The sequence below is a fragment of the Amblyomma maculatum genome, chromosome 4 (genome assembly GCF_055883805.1).
Source record: "Amblyomma maculatum isolate TAMU_Amacu chromosome 4, ASM5588380v1, whole genome shotgun sequence".
NCBI classification, from domain to species: domain Eukaryota; kingdom Metazoa; phylum Arthropoda; class Arachnida; order Ixodida; family Ixodidae; genus Amblyomma; species Amblyomma maculatum.
Window position 1 is genome coordinate 41448926 of NC_139347.1, and position 20126 is coordinate 41469051.

At 42.3% G+C, this 20126-nt stretch overlaps 1 protein-coding gene across 1 annotated transcript; it reads right to left on the reverse strand.

Moving 5' to 3' along the window:
* Positions 1 to 248: 248 nt before the first annotated feature.
* LOC146190820 (uncharacterized) lies at positions 249 to 18750 on the reverse strand. The gene is made up of 9 exons (XM_084599847.1): positions 18676 to 18750; positions 10805 to 10868; positions 9957 to 10042; positions 8998 to 9090; positions 6398 to 6457; positions 5317 to 5400; positions 2191 to 2344; positions 1565 to 1746; positions 249 to 430 (listed from the first exon to the last, which is right to left on the reverse strand). Exons 1-9 carry the CDS (start codon positions 18748 to 18750, stop codon positions 251 to 253), a joined length of 978 nt encoding a protein of 325 aa, XP_084455973.1. The 3' UTR covers positions 249 to 250.
* Between the last annotated feature and the right edge of the window lie 1376 nt (positions 18751 to 20126).

Genomic DNA, 20126 nt, shown 5'->3' on the forward strand with positions numbered 1-20126 from the left:
AAATGATCAATTTAACAAGTCCTTGAGTTCAAAGAATAGCTTAGATTAACAATAATTTTATGCAAAATAGTCAGGAGGCCTGTTTCAGTACTCGCTTTCCCTCCAAGGAGGCTCTGTTTGCAAGAAAATATTCGAGGCTGCTTTTTGATGCTGAACTATTTATGAAAGAACCAAGGTGATGCACGCCTCTGACCACAATAAAAAAAAAATCATTGCCTAGATTAGCAAGTAAGACAGCTACTCACACCTCCTAACTCTCTCCACTTTCATCCTTACTGGAGCAGTCAGGCATTTCCAACACTAGGCCTATGTCGGGAACAGGCTTGTTATGAATAGTGTCGTCGTATCTCGATGCCTGGCTCGACCGTCTTCCACCTCTTGCGTTGGCAACAAATTTATCCATGGTTACACCTCGCAGCTTCACGTCAGCCTTATGAAATAAAAAAGAAAAAAAATACTTGTGTCCGCATAATTCACTCATGATAAAAAAGGCATGAAAATCCATAGTCTATGAAGTATCATTAGCGAAGGCATGACAGGTTCGCTTCGGTGGTCCAGCAAATCAGTGCCAGCAGCTCCGCTAACAGGAATTAAATATAAGTTCAGAAAAAAGGGAAGATATTTCGAATACATTTTCTTTTTTCTAGCCGTCTAGATTCAACACAAATTACACTTAGAAACACTTCCTCTTATTTTCTATGCGTAACAGGGAAATGTTTTCAAACTAGATTTATCAGGTGCGGAGAAAACCTTGTAATGTGGTTGTTTCTTCAAAATATGTGTCCCTCAACAAGGAACCAATCTTGTTCCATATCTCTGTCAGGCAATAGAAATACTTTCAAAGTGTAATTCGTGATGAGTTTATTCGGCTAGAAAAAGTGTAAAATGATGGTCTGTCGGGGCCATAGGCAGTAGGGAAGTCCTTGGAGAGCAAAGGCTGCTTTTGTCTTCAGTCGTACACGACCATAGTAATGTGCAGTGTATCACATGCAACGTTGCATATTTCGTTTTCGTGAATAATTGCGCACAGCTTTATTATTTCAAGACATCCAGGGTAGCCGAAACATAGCCCAACTGGTCAAATTTAGCTGTAATACTATTTCTACCGTTTAAAAATTTACTCTTTAACAACCCGCTTCACAGAGGTCAGTAGTGACGTAATTGAGCAGCTTTAAGTTTGCATCCCACATTTTTTTTTTTCTCCGGGTATTAAAAAGGCTTTCAATTCCTTAGACTGATCATGATTGACATAGATACTACAAACGCAGCCATTACTACAAAGGGAAAAGTAGCAAATAGTTATGGCAGTCATTCGTGCGAGAGAAGGGACAACCTGCGAGCATTAATCTCTGTGTGTTTCGACAAATAGCTGCTAAGGCAGTTGCAGAGTGTGAAAAATCTCTTAATCACGGATCGTCACATCTGACATGTAAAATACGAAAACTCTTTTATTGTAAATCAATTCAGTCGCTGATTACTTTTGTAGACAACCAGTACAAGATCCATATTACAATTTATATTGCGCTTTCCTCAGGATATCGAGCGCTCAAGTTGGCCTTCCTACCAGTGCGCCAATGTTTCCTAGGGCGTCGGCCTCATCGGCAAATGGCTGCAATGATGTCTCTGCCGTTGAGATGGGAACACTACTGGAAATCTCCTCTGGCCCGCATGGGAAGGCGCTGGTAACCTCAGGGATCACCGGTAGCACTTGCGGAAGAATCTTGCTCTCCAGTGGGACGACTTTATCTGCGAACGAAGTTAGTTCCTTGTTGAATGACACATATCGTAAAGGAACAAACAGATCACAAGGTTTGCTCCGTTCGCGATAAATCTAGTTTTAAAGAAAATGCCATAGTTACTGCACGTGAGATATATCAGTACGAGAATTATGGATATAAACTCGCATATCTACGGGCTCGCTGCCTTGCGAGCAATATGCATATTCTTCTTATGACTCCAGCGGATATAAGATATGAAATTTGATTTTGCATAGACGTAAACTAAAAAATAGAATATAATCTTGAAACAAGAAGCAGCACGATTGAACTCTAGAGTATTAGGTTTTGTAGAAACTAGGTGGCGTGAATGTTGTTGTTTTTTTTTAGCACCGACTACATTAAAAATTATACTATATTTAAATTTCATAGTTAACGCAAGAAACTAGTCGCTTTCTCAAAATGTGCGACTCACCGCCGGATACAGCTGTTGCTTGAGGGGCTCCGTGCGAAGAAGCAGGCACCACATGAACAGGCTTCGGTAGCGGCATCACTTTTCTTGGCCGGGTGGCCACGTTGTTCAACTTTGGCAGTTCGGCGTGGGCTTGGCACCCCGAAAGCACTGGCAGCTGCAGCAGGCAGTAGAGATCCTGATTATTTCGGGGGCTGTGTACGACGGAGACAGACTTTGCTGGGTTTCAAGAAGCGCGAAGAATGGTCACGAATTCCACTGGATACTGCGCAATGTAGTTACAACGCACGGTGTATATGGTCTGCTTATGAGCTCATGGCTGTTATTGCAGAGACGATGTTGTTACGATATGCAATTTCTCCGACGGGCTAATATGTCCTTGTCCTACTTGGTAGTTCGAAACAGCTTAATTTCCTTTATCACTTTTTGCCATGTAATGGTACTAATAACGAAGACCATTTATTACGAATCAAGCTTACATCTGGTATTAAATATTGGCACTTTTATGCGCTGTTTTCGAGGACACGTAATATAAGTGAACGTACAGATGACATTGCACAGTTTATACTATTCAGGCAGGGTTCAGGGTTCGTAGGCCAATCTTGTTTCTTGGGAAAAGTGTCATATTGAGGCCCAGGCCTATTTTGTGAAGCTCCACCCGACCCGCCCATCTCAACCGAGTTAGCTAAACCAGCAAGGCGGGCCTTGAAAGGCGTTTGGTCCGTAAGCACCAACTTTTTGCCCCTAACCAGGACAGTAAAGAGTATTGAGAGTTCTCACATGGAAGACGCTATATAACTATTCTGTCATTTATTCTAACTGTATTCCAGTGAGTATGAATGTGTTCAGAATGTCCACTTACATACACTGAGTATATCAAACCGAAACAATGTACGTGGATGTTTACCTATCAATTTGTGTGCTCAGTCACCGAGCTTGTAGTGTAGCACTTATGCAGCTGTACCAGGTACATCGCAACCTTCGATGCTCACTGTAACTATGCTGCTAATCTTCTTCCGTGCTGAACTATAGGATACTGTATAGACCTTAAAGGAGTACTAAAAGTGTACAGAAAGTTCCTCTCAAACGTAACGTGTGCCTTGAAGTAAGAGAAATCTGGACTAGATCGGCATCTCCATTCTTATCCTCCTTGGAGTAAAGCACATTTGCCTTGCCTTTTTTATGACTCAGTGCTGCATGGAAAGTCTCTTGTATAGACCAACACCATGTTTACAAACAAAGGGGGCGCTTGCGGCGTCGCTACCGACTGGGGATGATAAATAGGGTTAGTGCCCTTAGGAATACATAGAACCGAAATATTTCTAAGCAGTTTTCTCATTTCACGGGGCACCTGTGATGTCGTTATTCGGTACAAAGCAACTATGAACATCCTAGAACAGATCGTCAAAATATGAAATCTCATTACCGAGGTGAAGTATTTTTAAAACACCGCGAAACATGATGGGTGATGAAACATGAGTTGGGAGGGCGACCCGTAGAAATACATGTAAACACAACTTACCGGAACATTTTTCTCATTTCGAAGAGCATCAGAAGTGATGGCCGGCCGTTAACGTTGACCAGCGCTTTGAAGAAGTGTGTGATAAAGTATGGTGCGTCATTACGGAGGCAGTCTACTTTTAAAACTCCTCGAATAACCTGTGTTATGAATCAAGACACCACCAAAAGGCAAGCTGGGTGTAGCGAATCGCGCAGTTTTGCTTACAGTTTGATATGCTGCCGAATAGGGTAAATAAGCTTGATAATACAGTCGCTCCGGTGATACGTGCTAGACAGAATTACATTTAAAAAGCAGTTGTCCATACGACAACATGAACCGAACGAGATTCGCGCATTGCAGCAGACGACAGAGTAGCTGGCGATACCCACCACGGCCGGCTCCAGCTCCGGAGCGTCTGCTAGCGACAGCGGGTGGTGCATGGTCGTCTGCAACTGTGCACGGTCAGTTTATCGTGCTGTGAGTGGTCCCGCAAGTCGTCAGACTTGCATTACTTGCAAGAGAGTGTCATGCAACATGACGTCGGGGCGTCGTACAAGACGTTCACCAAAAAATGAAATGGTTCAACGCTGCTGAACCGAGCAAAATGTTGCGGTAAGTTGTCTTTACATGTATTTCTATGAGTCGCCCTCTCAACTGGCACCACGATAGTTTTGCGGTGTTTTAAAAATACTTCGCCTCGGTAATGAGATTTCACACTTTCAGGATCTATTCCAGGGCGTTCATGTTTGCTCCGTACCGAATAACGAGATCACAGATGACCCGTGAAATTAGAAAACTGCTTTGGAATATTTCGTTTCCATGTATTCCTATGGGCGCAAAGCCTATTTTTCACCCCCAGTCGGACCACGCTGGCGATAGAAGCGCCACCGCATCGTGCTTACTTCACAGATCGGTGTTGGTTTATAAACATTGGGTTTGCCACCCAAGAGTAAGCGTTACGCCCTCTGACTGCGAATAAAAGCCTCTAACTGTGGGCATAGCAGCTGACGGTCCTTCATAAATACTAAGCACAGTTTACATTTATGAGAGGGTTATGCCTGTGCGGCATAATGCAGTTTTGCTACACGCATGTCATTGTAAGATAAATTGCTTTTTACTCGATCGCTCTTTGCCTTTTGCATCCTCTCTTCGCTTTCCCGCAGTCCCCCATGATAGCCGAAGGGTCTGCCTTGCGATTGAATTCCCTGCCTTCCCTTTTAATTGTCTCTCTCTTTGAAAAGAAAAGGCTTATTATTTTAAGCTGTCAAAACTAAAGGACCTAAATTTACAGATTGGGAACTTGCAAACACGACACAAGGGAAAAACAATATGAAGTCAGGTTACATGAACGCAATCAGCGATCATGTCAGGGGGTTTTGAGTCAGAACTTTCGAAGGCTGGGAGCCTGCTCTAACGCCATAAAACCACCAGACTCAACCTAGGCAATGAAACATCAGACTAGGTACAATTCTTGTCTATTGGAGTCCAGGTGTACCTGGAAACTCAGGCTCACTAAAACCCGGACGACGTCTACTTTACGCGATAGCCCAATCCGGCCAGGGCATTAGGGGAAGTCCAGGCTTACGCAGTTCTCCCTGCTCAAATTCTTTGTATAAGCGAGTACGTACGGCAGCTCGAGTTTTCTTTCCAATCGGCCTTCTTCCCGAAGCGTATTCTTGGTACTGAGACAGCACGCAGAGTATTGCGTATACCTGCCTAGGAAAAAAAGAAAATGCTTAGTTCCTGCACATCTGTAAGCTCTAGCGCTATTTGTCTCCAAAATATTTTCGCAGCAAGAGCTTGTCATGCACCTGCAGCATAGAGAAAAAAAGTGTTCAAACAATGAAGGTGTTAGACAGCGAATGCATGTTTTGTATATCGCGGAAGTTATTGAAGAAAAACGAAAAATGAAGCCACCTTTTCTCACGTATATGCAGAGCCCTCTGCTAAATTACTCCCGGTAATGGAGCTTTCTATATCGTATCACCTTACCTAAACCCAGACACACTCTATTACCGAAATGTAAACAGAAAAAAGAAAAGAAAAACAAATATATAAACCCAACCAGAAGAACGCAATATCCGGCACTAATTAGGTTCTCTGCAGGTTCTGCGCGATTCGAATTGCAAGCTGGGTTGTTATATTCTTGGAGTACTGGTACGAGGTCTAGTTATTTTTCTTTCTGCTTTATTCAACTCTTATAGCGTGCACAAACGCTAGAAAGTTGGTTCTAAAGGAGTCAAGATAGCAGTGTTTGAGTACGATATTATGCGCTTAGGGCAGAAAGATGTCTTTAAGGGCGAAAATTACTTATATAAACGAATATTACGTTTCCAGGTAGATAGAAAAAAAGTAATAAGCATCGCAACAAACGTGTTGTTCTCTCTCAGAAACGGTGCAGCAAATAATCACCCCGTGTAAACTAAGGCAACCTTTTACAAGCAGTTTCCTAAGAGAATTTGAAATTCAATATCAGGCTGGATTTTTTTCTGTTGTATATTTTGCATATTTTCTCATGTGCTCTGGACCAAGGTGAAAGCTGTGAAAGACGAACACGCAGTTTACAAGAAACAAAAAATAGTAGAGTTGCTGTTTTTATGTTGCTAACACGCGTTTACGTAAATCTGAGACCTAAAACACTATTTTGCAGAAATGATCTTAGGCGTAATTTCTGCGAACACTATAGCGCTGGATGAAACGAAAACTTACGTTAATGGAACAGAGCGTGTAGTCAATCACGTACATTACCACAACGAATGCGGTAATTTGCTGAAAAAGAAAAATGCAAATCACAGTGGCATCAAAATGGCAAATATGTTGGCGCGACTCAGTAATTTCATAAGCAGATAATATAAATACTCTGGGCAAGAAGGACATATAAGCAGATAATATAAATACTCTGGGCAAGAAGGACATCTTACACCTCACAAGTATGACAGGGTATGGTATGGTATGGTATGGTATGGTATGGTATGGTATGGTATGGTATGGTATGGTATGGTATGGTATGGTATGGTATGGGACGGTACGGTACGGTACGGTACGGTATGGTATGGTATGGTATGGTATGGTATGGTATGGTATGGTATGGTATGGTATGGTATGGTATGGTATGGTATGGGTATGGGTATGGGTATGGGTATGGTACGGTACGGGTATGGTGTTGCATGGTGTGCTAAGAATTAAAGTGCCAACTGTACTCTGCGGATAATTTTGGGCCAGCTGGGATTTTTCTTATGTGCTCGGTCATTGCATATTCCTATTTTTTTTTTTGTTTTTGTTTTTTCATTTAACCGCATCGGTATGACATTTGTTTTTCTTTTTTTTTCATGCAAAAATGCGCCGGTTGTGGTATGCGCGTCATGGGGCCACATATGGGTCTTTATCAAGCCCACTTTTCGCTCAAGGAATAGTGAAAATTCAGCGGTATGGCCACATGCGCATATCACACATACCACATGCGAAAACGTGCCACGAGGACAGTGCTTTGCGCCTGCATTGAAACGTGGGGTGTCGCGGCTGGCATCGTATCCCATATACTGGCTCTCAACATCGGGACGTCACAGCCACCGAAGCGGGTTTGCAGATTTCAGAGTTTGCCTGGTATAAATCAGTGATGTTTGCTGACACCGGGACCTTTGTGAAGCCTCAGAAAGCCCATTTTACGCACGTACACTAGCAGTAAAGGTGACATAGTAAAACTTTGCACATACTTAAAGAAATATTATTATAAAAATATCCACATTATATGATGAAATACGAAGAAGTTGACTTTAAGACTGATTAGATGTGATCATTAGAGACACATGCAAAAAACGCGATCGGGTGATTTCAGCATCTCAGTATATACCGTGCTTCCCCACTATGTCGAGTCTTTCCTGCGAGTACTTTCCACTCCCTGGATTCACAGTAGGTATGCAAGTTTTATAGCGAGAAGATGTTATGTAGCTGCTCCACCGAATGAAAAAGGGCCTACAATTGAACATAGTTTGATGAGTTCTAGCTTGGATTAGCACAAGATGAAAGGTCGGAGGTCAGAGCCAACATCAAAAGTCGTGTCCACCATGGTCATGAACATGGCACATGCACTGTGTTGAGGTGGCCGCTAGACTATGCTTTAGTGTAACTTGGAGCCCTTCGCTTGTTATATTGGGATTCTCGGCGCATGACATATTAAAGTCAAATCCAGGCATGAAACGTTACTCGTATTTGTTTTGAGGGGAGATACCTTTCTAAACTCTTCATATCATTTTTGAGGAATTCGACCGGTCGTGAGCACGATCAGAGCATTTCCGTATCCCAAGGCCTTACACGATTCACCATCTCCTTAGCCTCAAAGTATCTCCGCATTACCTTGTAGTTGAAGACAAACAAAAAAAAGTGCTTGAGTGGAGGATAAGAGTAAAATAAAAGAGTGAAAGCTTATAAACTGTAAGCAAAAGTTCACTCAAGAAAATTATGTGCGTTTTTCACATCGCATTTGTATTCTGCACGAGCAAATGTTATTCATTTTTAACCATGAGTTCTAACTTTACCAAGTTCACTTGAAGTAACCAAAACCGCAAGTGGCTGGAGGTTCTTACCGCTAATAGGGAGCGAAAGCTTTAGAGATAGCAAGAACCAACCATTCGCGAAGCCGATTGGCAGCTTTCTAGCTCAAAGCAAGCCCTGGGCAAGCGCTGATCTCGCCGAATTATCACTGTCAAGCTACAAGCCTCAATGTGGTCTTTTTTAACTTTTTGTTTTAGTTTAAACTTCGGTTTCCGCGCCCCGCTCAGCAAGCTGTATACGTCTACGCTTCAAAGCGTGGGGGAAAGCGTTGGTGTTTTTTTACTCATGCACATGCACGTACGCATACGCGCGTGCACACACACACACACACACACACACACACACAAAAATTGCGGACAATCAATTTCAGCGATATAAAGGATGCCTCTTTAGTGCGCAGGTATTGCCTTTTCCGAGAGCTCTTCCATGGGGTATTTTTCAAGTCCCGAGTTATTAACACCGCCCCCTACCCCCCTCCCCTACTACCCGTTGAGCCATTCAAAGCAAAAATTGTAAAAGTAGGCTTCCTTTGAAAGGAGTTCGAAAATGAAAGCAATCGAACATTTGTTTTTCCCTGGGGAAAGCACTACAGCACTGTGCAAACAATAACCTTGTGTGAGATCGCTGCCTTGAAAATTTCATTACCAAGTACCTAATGCAAGATTTAAGTGTAGTTTTTTAACGTTTTGCAAAAGAGAAAGTTACAGAACGCTGCACCACCAGTATATTCACTGAGTGTGTTCCCCACAGCACCTTACCATGTCTTTGACGAAGTACAAGGACAGGGCAACATCCAACATCGTCGTTGCAGTCACGACGCCTAGCCACGGGATGAGCAGTAGTCGGTTGTCCTACAAAGAAGCGAAACCATTGAGCGCATGTAAGTCCAGAGCGTGACATCAGAAATCTCTGACGACCATTCGTTTCCTGACAAATAATAAGGCAGTTCGTAATAGAAAACTACGCACAGAGTAGAAACCTGAATTATTGCCCAAGAAGCGCGCACAGCCTTGTGCAAATGTCTTCAGATTTTTTGTAATATCAGGGCAGCTTCGTCCAGGTTGTGATTAGCGTGCGAGGAAGCAACGCAGTATAAGAAACGTACGAGAATGACAGCAAGCGCGGACAGCACTTCTCGCGCAAGAAAGGAGACCACGGGAGTCGTACGTGTGACGTCAGTAATTAATATTACCGAAAAATTAGAGAGAAGTAAAGTTGATATATGCTTTTTTTATGTTCTTTGGCCTTGTTCTTCTGTAGGTTTGCTCTGCCAACTGTGTACAGGTAGCACAAATCGCAGCCAAGTACCAAGTAAAGACTTTGCTTCTAACGATAAATTATAGAAATCTAGCACTGGTAAAGCCATACTGTTTGTATATAAGGAACGCAGCACAAATAAAACGAGCGCACAAGAAAAGAGGGAGAGAAACGAGCGCTTTCTCACAATTGTATTTTCAGTTGTAAGGATTACAGAAACTCACCCAGTGTATCATACTTGTAGATGTTATTTGTATCAATCATTGTACACATTCGCAGGTCACGATATACGCACACTCACTTAAAAATAAACGCTACTCAGTGTTCCAGAAATTGAGATTCATCCCTCTGCGGAACGTGCTCTTTCTCGTTATTATAATTTGTCAAACATATGCTGGATGCAGCTAAAGATCCTAAATATAGCTTAAAATGTGTAATAAAATACAGCAATCCTTCTTACCTGGAGCAGGCCGATGAGAAGAACCATTGAAAATATGATGCATAATCCAGAAAAAACGAGAAGTACGAGGATAAGTGTGAAACCCACTGGAAAAAGACACAAAGGAGACGAAATAAGCGATCTTTTCGAGACTAAATTGCACGATCAGATTGGCTAAATGATACAGAGCTTCCAATCAGCATGGTCTTTTCTTTTAAAACGAAAGCTCATGATGAATATCTCGCGTCTGCAAGATGTGTCCACGAGATGTGTCCACGAGATGTGTCCGCAAGATGTGTTCGCGAGATGTGTCACCGAGACGTCGCAATAGGTTCTGACATCAACATAATATTCCCTGTAAGGGCATCGCAATACATCCTGATGACGAATCCAAAAAAGATAGAGTAAGGAAATTGTAATGAGTACACAAGCACATAAGTTATAGGAACAAGAGAAGGAGGACAGGATTTAACCATTAAGCTTTTAAGCGAAGCTAAGTGCAATCCAGTAATTTTGATGCCCAGTCGGAACAGGCCCAGGAGGACAAAACTCTAACAAAATATCGAAACAAAAAACTGAAAATTATGCGCTGGTCCAACTGTATAAAACACTTTTTCGTTTCTGCCTATCCAACTATTGGGGTCAAATTTTCAATTTCAATTTGTTAGTTATATGTGCCTCATTCGACATGCACAGCAGAACGTTTGAAGAGGTCGTTCTGGAAAAAGAGTGCATTACGTTTCTTTCTGTCTACTTTGACCTCAAATCTCTACGTCTGGTACACTGAAGAACGTAAAAAATTGCGTTATTTTACAGCAAAGGCTTATTTAGCTTTATTGTACTCTCAAATCAAAACTATATTATCTTACCAGGTGAATGTGCCACCGAGCTGGCATGAAACGCTCCAGTGACCAGCAGCATCGTGTAAAATACCTGCGAATAGAAACCACAACATTAAATCGTTACTTATGTCCGGCTACAAGAGATACCCAACCGCAAAGCGAAATTCCTGCTGTATGTACAAGCAGCAAGGAGTTCTAATGCCGTCACTATGCCCGAGCAAGAAAGCCACATACTTTTTCTGTCAGCCGCCATAAGCAGGTAGACATATACATCAGTTAATTATTCTTCCAAGCTTCATTTTATATATGAGGCGTCATACATACACATGCACTGGTTAACACGTTTCGCTGCTGTACACTAAAATTGTTTCGCGTACAACTTGACCGTCCTCGCGTCCTCCTTTCATCACAAGACACACGCACAAGTCCCGGCAAAAAATTCACCACTGCGGGATCGCGGGATCGAATCCCGGCCTCGGAAGCCGCTTTTCAATGGAGGCGAAAAGCAAGGCGCCCGTGTGCTGTGCGATGTCAGTGCACGTTAAAGAACACCAGGTGGTCGAATTTTCTGGAGTCTTCCACAACAGCGTCTCTCATAGCCTCAGTCGCTATGACCGCAAACCCCACAAACCAAACCAAACCAAACCAAACCAAAATTCACGACTTCCATTTAATCATGTTTCTCTCATTTTCATTAACATAAATCGTTGCATGCCGGAGTGTCCACAATGGAAGAAACGCAACAATTATAACGTGTATTCAATAATAAACTCCAAAACAGCAGTGAAGATTACTTTCTATGCGCTTCTTTGTGTTTCCAAAAGTTACGTTTTTCATCTCCCGAAAGAAATGCAAGGTAAATTACCTCAGAAAATAGCGCGCTTAACCATCCCGTGACAACGGCCCGGCTATGCTGAGAGAAATATCGGATGGACGCTTTCACAGTCAATTGGCAGGCGACACGCCGACAGGCATGCTGCGAGCGATAGGAGCTGAATGTCGATTTGTGAGCCCAGCAGTCGGTGAAGTATATCTAATGGATCTCGCCGACACCAACGGTCGAATCAACGGCGTATAAATGATGTCCCACGAGAAAAATCTCGCTCCCCCGCATTTGCCTAAAACACGGAGTTGGCTGGCGGAAATGGCACGCGATAACGAAAGCACGGAGAGTAAGCTCTTAGATTTGGGTATGGCATTTGGAGCCACTAACAATCGAACGTTCGATCGTCGCGGACGCCCATACCTAGAATACCGATTACCTAGCGCTCTCGCTGCGCAGAAAGCATATTTATAACGACGCACTCTACACTTATTTTGTTTTGTTGTTCTTTTTTATGGTACCTAAGTTAATGTTGCAAACACACATTCGCCTCAGAGATATAAGAGCTAAAACTTAAATGCACACATTCAGATTACTTCGTAACTCAGAGCTATAACGCCAAGTGTGAACTCCTCAGCTGTATCTATTATAACAGGAAAAAGATTTAGCAGAAGTATCATTGCGGTTGGGTAGAAAGTGAGCGTGCTCTCTCAATTAAGTTCGCCTCTATGAAACCTGGCGTTTCAAAGAAAACAGGCTAACTCTTCAGGAGCATAGAAAAACATTAATGCCTGCCTATAATACTCATCTTTTAGAGGTAGCTACGAAATGAACGGCTAGCTGCGTTGTTTCTAGCACGCTACGAATAACGCAGCAGTACTTATTGACCTTCAAAGAAAGCTGGCGCGTGGTCAGCGTTTCGGTTTCGGACGGACAAAAAACGCGTCGGGTTTCCTGGCTATAGGACTTTAGAAAATGATCGTTTTTTAGTTTTAAAAATTGACCTGGTATCGTCTTGTTCCCAGCTTGAAACTCTCCAATGGTACTAGCCATCCAATGGTAATAATTAAAATGTTATTTAGTGGGTGTATGTTTGCATTATTAGGTGAGATCTGGCGCATATTGTGTCCGCCATGACAAAGTTTGTCCTTCCAAACGTTTTTTCTTTCCACCTTTTTTGAACATATTATTTTCTGTAAGCTTTCAAATTGTTGGGTAAAACTCCCGGTATATATATAACTTCGGGTAACTAATATCTGCATCGCAATGCTTGTTGTTCCAGGTTTTTTTTTTTTTTTTTAAACAACTTAGATTTCGCCTGTCACTAACTTACTTGCACTGAAGTGTTAATTTGCAGTAAGCTTTGTTTTTTATTTCATTTATTCATTTCTGTCACCCTCCTCCCTTCTGAATTCACGATACAGAGCTCTCCGCCAAGCCATCCCCCTCTTTGCTCTGCCCTTGAGACATCTTTCGCAGGCTCCAGAGCAAAACCTGCAACCTGGAAAAAAGAATTTTCGCCGGTGAAAGTCAAATTCCCCTATTCGATTGGACTCATTATTTTTCCGCGTTAATTAGGAACTAATTTACACAAATTACACTTTAACCATCAACAATAGCGGATCCTCCTAGATTTCCATGCACAAATACTGCTTCCTCCTTTTTCACCACCACAGTCAAAAACAGGGACAATAATGTAATTTGCGATATATTTTATGAGACGTATTGTAAGAACTATTTATATTGATTGAGAACTGAAATAAGTCAGTTTCTATTTTGTGGTTTCTATTTTCCAAACCCCTAAATTTTGTTCACTTTCCCATTCTTTTGACCATGCTGCAGTGGAGCCCTCTGCAGACTACCGAAAATCTTCAAAGGTTATTGAGACATTTTTTTTGTTTTTGGAACAAATCTTAAATAATGCAGAAATGGTAAAATAATAAAATGAGCCTAATTTAAGTTGTACACCAAAGAAGGCCCAGTAACTTTACGCTGCTCTCCCATTTAGATTAGCATGCACGATCTCACTGCAACGATTTATAAAGCAAGAAATACATCCAGAGTTCCCGGTTTCAGACCGAGCTCAGCAGCATTTGCTTGTTTTGATATTTCAATAATATCATTGTTTGCAAATGTTTCCGACTCTGCTCATTAAAAGAGCAGCACGAATGTCCTCTCCAAAACCCGAAAGGAGGAAAAAAGAAAGAAATCGTATACACTGAAACACGTTCGCACATATTGTCGCTATGTGCCGAGTCCATTAGTCCGCAGAGGAACACTCCTCTAGGGAAACCTCTAAAATAAAACAAAAAAACAAAAGAAACTCTGTTTATAAGCGAACTTTTAATACATTTTTTATTGCATTTAGACAACCCGGCGACAAAGTCGCCAAGCAAGCCATAAAATCCAGCGACCTTAATCGTGCCCGTGGCAGAGAAAAGAAGGTTGCCAAGAAACTTACTCACTGCTCTTATTTTTTTTTTTACTCGCTAAGGCAGAACCTGATTCAGAACAGGCACAGTTCGTAACTTTCCGTCAGTGTGCTCAGGCTGCGGGAAGAAGAAAGTTAATTTGTGGCTCCCAAATTGACCGAGCCATTCAAGGCGGCCGACACGCATCCCGCTTATTGAGTAATGGCCCCTTTGTGCGAAAGGCCCGCATTTGTTACGCGACAAATCATTACTGTTCATACTTCCTCGCTCTTCCTGTTTTTATAGCTGTTGCGTTGCTTTTCCGGACGTCCTTATCTGCAACAATGGGTACGGAGCTCTTTTAAACTTCCCAGAACAAAGACGTACAGGACGTTGATCGATGTTAGCAAAGGTTAGCGCTAGGGTGGAGGCTTTCAGAACCAACGCGTCACCGGGCTTTGACACCATGCTTATCTCTATTAAATAGAGCTGGCCTATGTGAGTTGACTACTTGACGTAACTTCAAGATTTGAAAGACAAGAATATATTTGGTGCATATTGCTTAAAGGAAAATAGGGCGCGCGCTGTTTGTGACCAGTATGAAATCAGTGTACAGGCACGGGACGTCGAAGAGAACTATTTCTGCCAGTAACACGTCATATTTCTTTTCTTTTTTTCTTAGCGCTGAGAACAGTTTCGTAATAAAAACAAATTTGCCTTGTACTGATTGCGACACCTGTGAGACTTTCCTTTAGCCTGAAGCTTTCTCATTAAAGGACAATAGACACCTAATTTTTGGGGCTCGTTTGCTATGATGCTTAGGACATTACTGTACATGGATCACTACGTCACATTCGCCTACCGCTGCTCAATAATTTATAATCGAATTTCCTTTCTCCCCCGTTTCGGTTTCGGTTTCAACAGCCCAGTGATGGCTGTGACGTCACAGTCAAGTCTAAGTCACGCGAGGAATGAACATACAGCAATATAATCATTTCTGTGTCATTTCAATTCACTAGAATGATAAAGTTAGCCTGCCCCAAGAACAGGCATCATTACTAGTGAAAAATGAGCGATTATATCGATGTTTTTTCATGATTGTCATGATTGTGACGTCACAATCATCTCTCGGGTGTCGAAACCAAAACTGATGAGAAAAGAAAATTCAATTTTAATGATCTAGGATTCGTAGGCAAAACCTGCGTACGGATCGATATACAGAAATGACTTACGCATCAATAACAAGAAGGAAAATGCCACCAAAATTTGGTGTCTAGAGTCGTTTAAGATATTTGATTAGGCACGTATGACTCACGATATATGACGGCTTCAGGCAGGCGACCGCAGCTAATTCCACGCAAAATGAACCGGTTGTTTTAACTCTTTTAAAACGGTACGTGCCGCACCTCATACGCCTGCTCGTATCTAAACAACTTTCGCAGCGTACAATACTATTTTCCTGAATAACTGCGTGTCAGTTAGTGCTCCGTTTCTAGCGGTTTCTTTCAGGAGTACGCTGTAGTGATGTCTTAGCCCTTTTTTTATAACAATAAGTGTAGCTGTGTGCTGCTCTCACTTACAAAAGCCTGCTCAGGCTAAAAAAAGAAAACATTATACATTTGCCGACCCCTTATTGTAAGAGGAAAGCAAAGTTTAAATATTGTCGGAGCGACCCCTTTTCAAAACTCCGCCTGCGTTTGACCTATTTCAATTCAGGCTATGAATACCCGGTTGCCTGCTTCAAGTTGTCACGCCGCAAAGTTACACATAAATAGACAAAAAAAAAAAAGAAAGTTTACTTTCCCAAACATAAATACTGAAGACGCTACGTGAAAACAAAAAGCAAAACTATTACAACCGCGGCCAACTACTTTCATTCCTAAGTCATTTTGAAATTTTGTTAGAGGTACGTACATATAACAAAATAGATTTTAGTGTCTATTTACCTCTTCAGTGTTACCAAAGCCCTTTATGTTAATAAAAGGAAGTGTGTCCTGAACCTGCATAGAATTTACCTGCCTGCATATTTATGATGCTCAAGAGGCCGCCGTGCTATCTGGGTGACAATAATTTGATGATGTCATACGACCTCAGATAAAACGGTTGAAGAAATTTATACAGAGCAGTCATGATTTAGACTTTCACGAACGTGATCAGTTCCAAAACGTTTCTAATACTTTCTATGTCATCGGTGATGCAGCCGCTAGAGCGTTTTCGTGCTATCTGTGTGTTTCCCTCTCACCGCCCTCAAAGACTCCATTTCGCTGAAATCCAGGCTTACTTATAGTCCCTTCAATCCGGCAACGTTTAAGGACGAACATCACCTTTAAAGACATTCTATGTTAATTACTCATTACCGCAGTTGACAGTAAACACCCACAAGGCACACAAAAATGCAGCCTTTTTTTTTTTTTTTTTTTGCAGATCTTACGCTCAGAAGCAGCCGGAAATGGCACATCGCATGAATCACAATACCTTAATTAGTCCTGACTTCTGTGTGCAGCTAACAAGTGATTCACATCTTGGAGGCTTCCGCCAAACCTGTCTGGCGACCTACTGTTTTTCCGCGTGGATTTCATAACTCAGACACCGCACGTCACGATGACGCTCATCCTGACGTAATATTAACCTGTCATCAGGTGAAATGGTGCTAATTTACGGATACCTCTTTCATCGGCGCCTTTCACCGCGCAAAACACCGGCGATTATTTTCGAATAAAGGACTTAGTATTTAGAAGCTGTTATCCATCGCACAGTCACCTCATTTTCCAGTTTCATTCCTTCTCTGCAGCAAGGGATGCAGGCATAGAAAATGCGTTTACGTGTCTATAAATAAAGCATTTCTTGTCATGAGCAAGGTGTAGTTTCATCTTTTTTTTTCACAATGAAATGCCTAAATATTATTGGTTTTACTGTATTACGTACACATCGGTGATATTTTACAGAGCTTTAGATCAGGGTTATCCCATTCATTTAAAATTTGCTACAATATCAGACTTACTTGTATTAGCGAAAAAGCATGAGTTCCGACATTACATAGGCAGTCTTCGCCATGATAATTACCACAAAGCACACGGCGCCAATCGCGGGATACTGGCCGTAAACCTTCCCCCAATATGTATCATCTCTGCCTTCTCTTAAACGATTTTTGTTAATACTTTTGGTTCGCCATGAAATTAAAACGTTCTCAGGTAGAGCAAACTCTCTCTATAGTCATTACACCTACCACAGCAACAAAAAAGTGCATTTAAGCCTTCTAAAAAAGATTCGAAAGAGTAACGCAGGGTAATGCACAATTCCTGCGTAAATCTTACAGATTCACAAGTGAGCTGCTCTGTTCATGAAAAGCGGCCCTTAGCTTTCTGAAGGAAGGTTTCTAAAGCCATTCCGGAAATTAGAACTGTTCCACATGAGATTGATACTACACTATGCACGAGAAATTTACATTCAGGGACGGTAAATGAAGTTCTCGCTTTTTTTTTTAAAAAAAGCGCTGTTAAAAATATCAAACATTCTTCCTCTTGATATGCGGTTAGAATATCTCTGCGGAAAATAAGAATGCTAAATCTTCTAGCTAACGAACCACGGACACAGGAAGAGACGATCGGGAAAAACTATTTTCTCAACTATATTTTAACCTTTCGTAATATCAGTAGTTTTAATGTACTTTTCAACTAAACCTGCATCTGTTCTGTTCTGCATTCCCTGACTTACTTCGTTTTCAAGTTTATACTTACGTATTGAAAACTGTATTTCATTTTTTTTTTTTTTTGCTGTGCGAAATTTTCTTTAGTTCCCAAATAGAAACGTCGTGATCGTCATTGTCCGTAAAATATTTAGCGCATGGCTGAAAAAAAAAAAAAAGAGGCCTCTCTCATCTTATATAGTTTTCGGGATAGGGCAGCATTAATGTAAGTGCTCATCGAAAAAGAGAGCATCTTTGAGGACATTGTTTTATCAATTGGTATTTATGCCTAAACCTCTATAACTTGAAGCCGATTTTTAGCAGGCAAAGAGTGCGCTGGTTGTGTTCTGACATACATTTCTGCTGTGATTCAGATAAATATAAATATACCCCCCCCCCCCCTCCCTCCACACGACAAGGTTTTTTTTTTCTCATAGAAGTGTTGACAACTGTGAACAACTGAGGCCGAACTGCAATTTCCATTCTGTCTCTGCTCAAATAATACAAGCCGCTCGTCTATACCGCCTCCTGGATGATTATATGTTTAAACTCCTCAGAATGCTTAAATAACCCTGTAGTCAAAAAATGCATATAAACCCAGTTTTATATTTTCACCAACAGTGACCAACAATTGTAGCTAACGCTTATCTAAAATATTCTAGATAGCATCAACGCCAAATTCCTGCGCGATATGACGTTACCTCAGTGTGTGGCTAAATCTGCCTAATTTATTTTCATATGTGCCAAGACTAATAAAGTCGGCATTCTGTTTCAGTGTGCGCATCTATCTTCTTTTTTCTCTACCAGATAGAGCTAGTGCGAAGAAGTCCGCACAGTTTTCTCACGTTGTATTGTGATACACTTCGATGAAAAACAGCGTTAGTCGCATCCAGAAAACGAAGCGGAATACCTCTCAAGCAGTATTTCCCGCGCAGCTTCAATGTACTCGAGCATGTTACGAAAGTTTGATTGAACTCACGAGAGTGTAGACTCCGCACACAAAGCTCCCTTTGCGCACGGACAGCAAGCAGCAGCACGACCGGAGGAGAGCCATTCGTGAACGAAGAGCGGGAGGAGCAGCGAGCGTTTCTTCTAAGAACGCCGTTAGCGGCAGCAACAACACCACGAGGCCGGCCCGGCGGTCAAGAGCGATGTGCGCTCAGAGAGCAGTAGACAGCCCGATGCTACCCTATCGGCGTCTTGCGGACAACTCGTCGTAACCGGCCCCGTTAGCCGGGCTCATATCAGCCGCGGACACAGACTCCGCGCTCAGACGCCGAACGTCGCTATGGTCGGCGCTGATGTTCTTCTGCCTCCTCTACCTCCTCCTCCCCTACCCGTGGCGCTTCGCTTAGTATCCCGTCTTATTCTTCCTTCCAGTGTGTTCTCCTCACTTCTTCCCTCCTCTCCGTACCGCACCTGCAGCGGGGAAGTTATGAGTTCTGCGTCCTCTTCTTACTCCCTAAATCTGACGACTCTTCCACCGAGGGATGAAAAAAGAGCCTCTTTTTCCTCGCTTCGTCCTCCACGCTGCTTTTTGTAGGCGACATAAAACCTTTCTTCTCTCGCTGTGCTTCACGTTATCGAATTTTGAAGGGTGTGCACCACGTGCTCATTTTTACTTACATTTTTTTGTTTTTTTCGTGTCGAGTAATTTTTCCCAGTAACAATGCGGGACCGAGCTGGAATAGTGCCGACGCTTTCAAAGTTGGGTAAGCAGTACTCACTGAAAGGTGTAACTCGGCACCGAGAATGTAGTCCAGGATATCTTTGTTCTGCTTTCGAAGCTTCGAGCTATTACCACATTTTTCCGACTTCCAACGACACGCAATCCTTTCTGTACACTCTCGATCACCTTCGGCGGAAATGGGACTTGAAATACGATGCAATCGAGCTCGGTAGGGCGGCTGGTCGGCGCTTTGCTTCTGTTCTCCTGAACTAAGGCGCGTTGTTTCGAAAACGTGCGCGGGGCAATTGAAAGCCAATCTGACTTCCGCCTGTGCCTAGAAACGGACGAGTAGACAGACCCGGTTTAGGGCACATTTAGGGACTTTGTCGCTAAGGTATTCTCCTACATTGAAGTGCTGAACTTTTCAAGATGCTTTTCAGTTTTTTTAGCTTGTCAAAGAGCTGCACATCTTTTTTACCTCTGGTACTTTCACTGCTTCGAAATCAGAAAATGTAGAATGTACAGCCTCATTGCCCAGCCCTAACCTGTCCATTGATTTCAGCCAGCTTCTAGCACCGGCGTTACTAGAATGGTTAAAACTTCAAGTTGGGCTAGTTGGTAATCTCTTGTTGGAATCATTTTGTTAGCGGTAAAAACACGGACAGAAAGAACACGATACACAAGGGACACCTGCAGCGGGTGTCCCTTGTGTATTGTGTTCTTTGTGTGCGTGTTTTACCGCTAACAAAATGATTCCTACT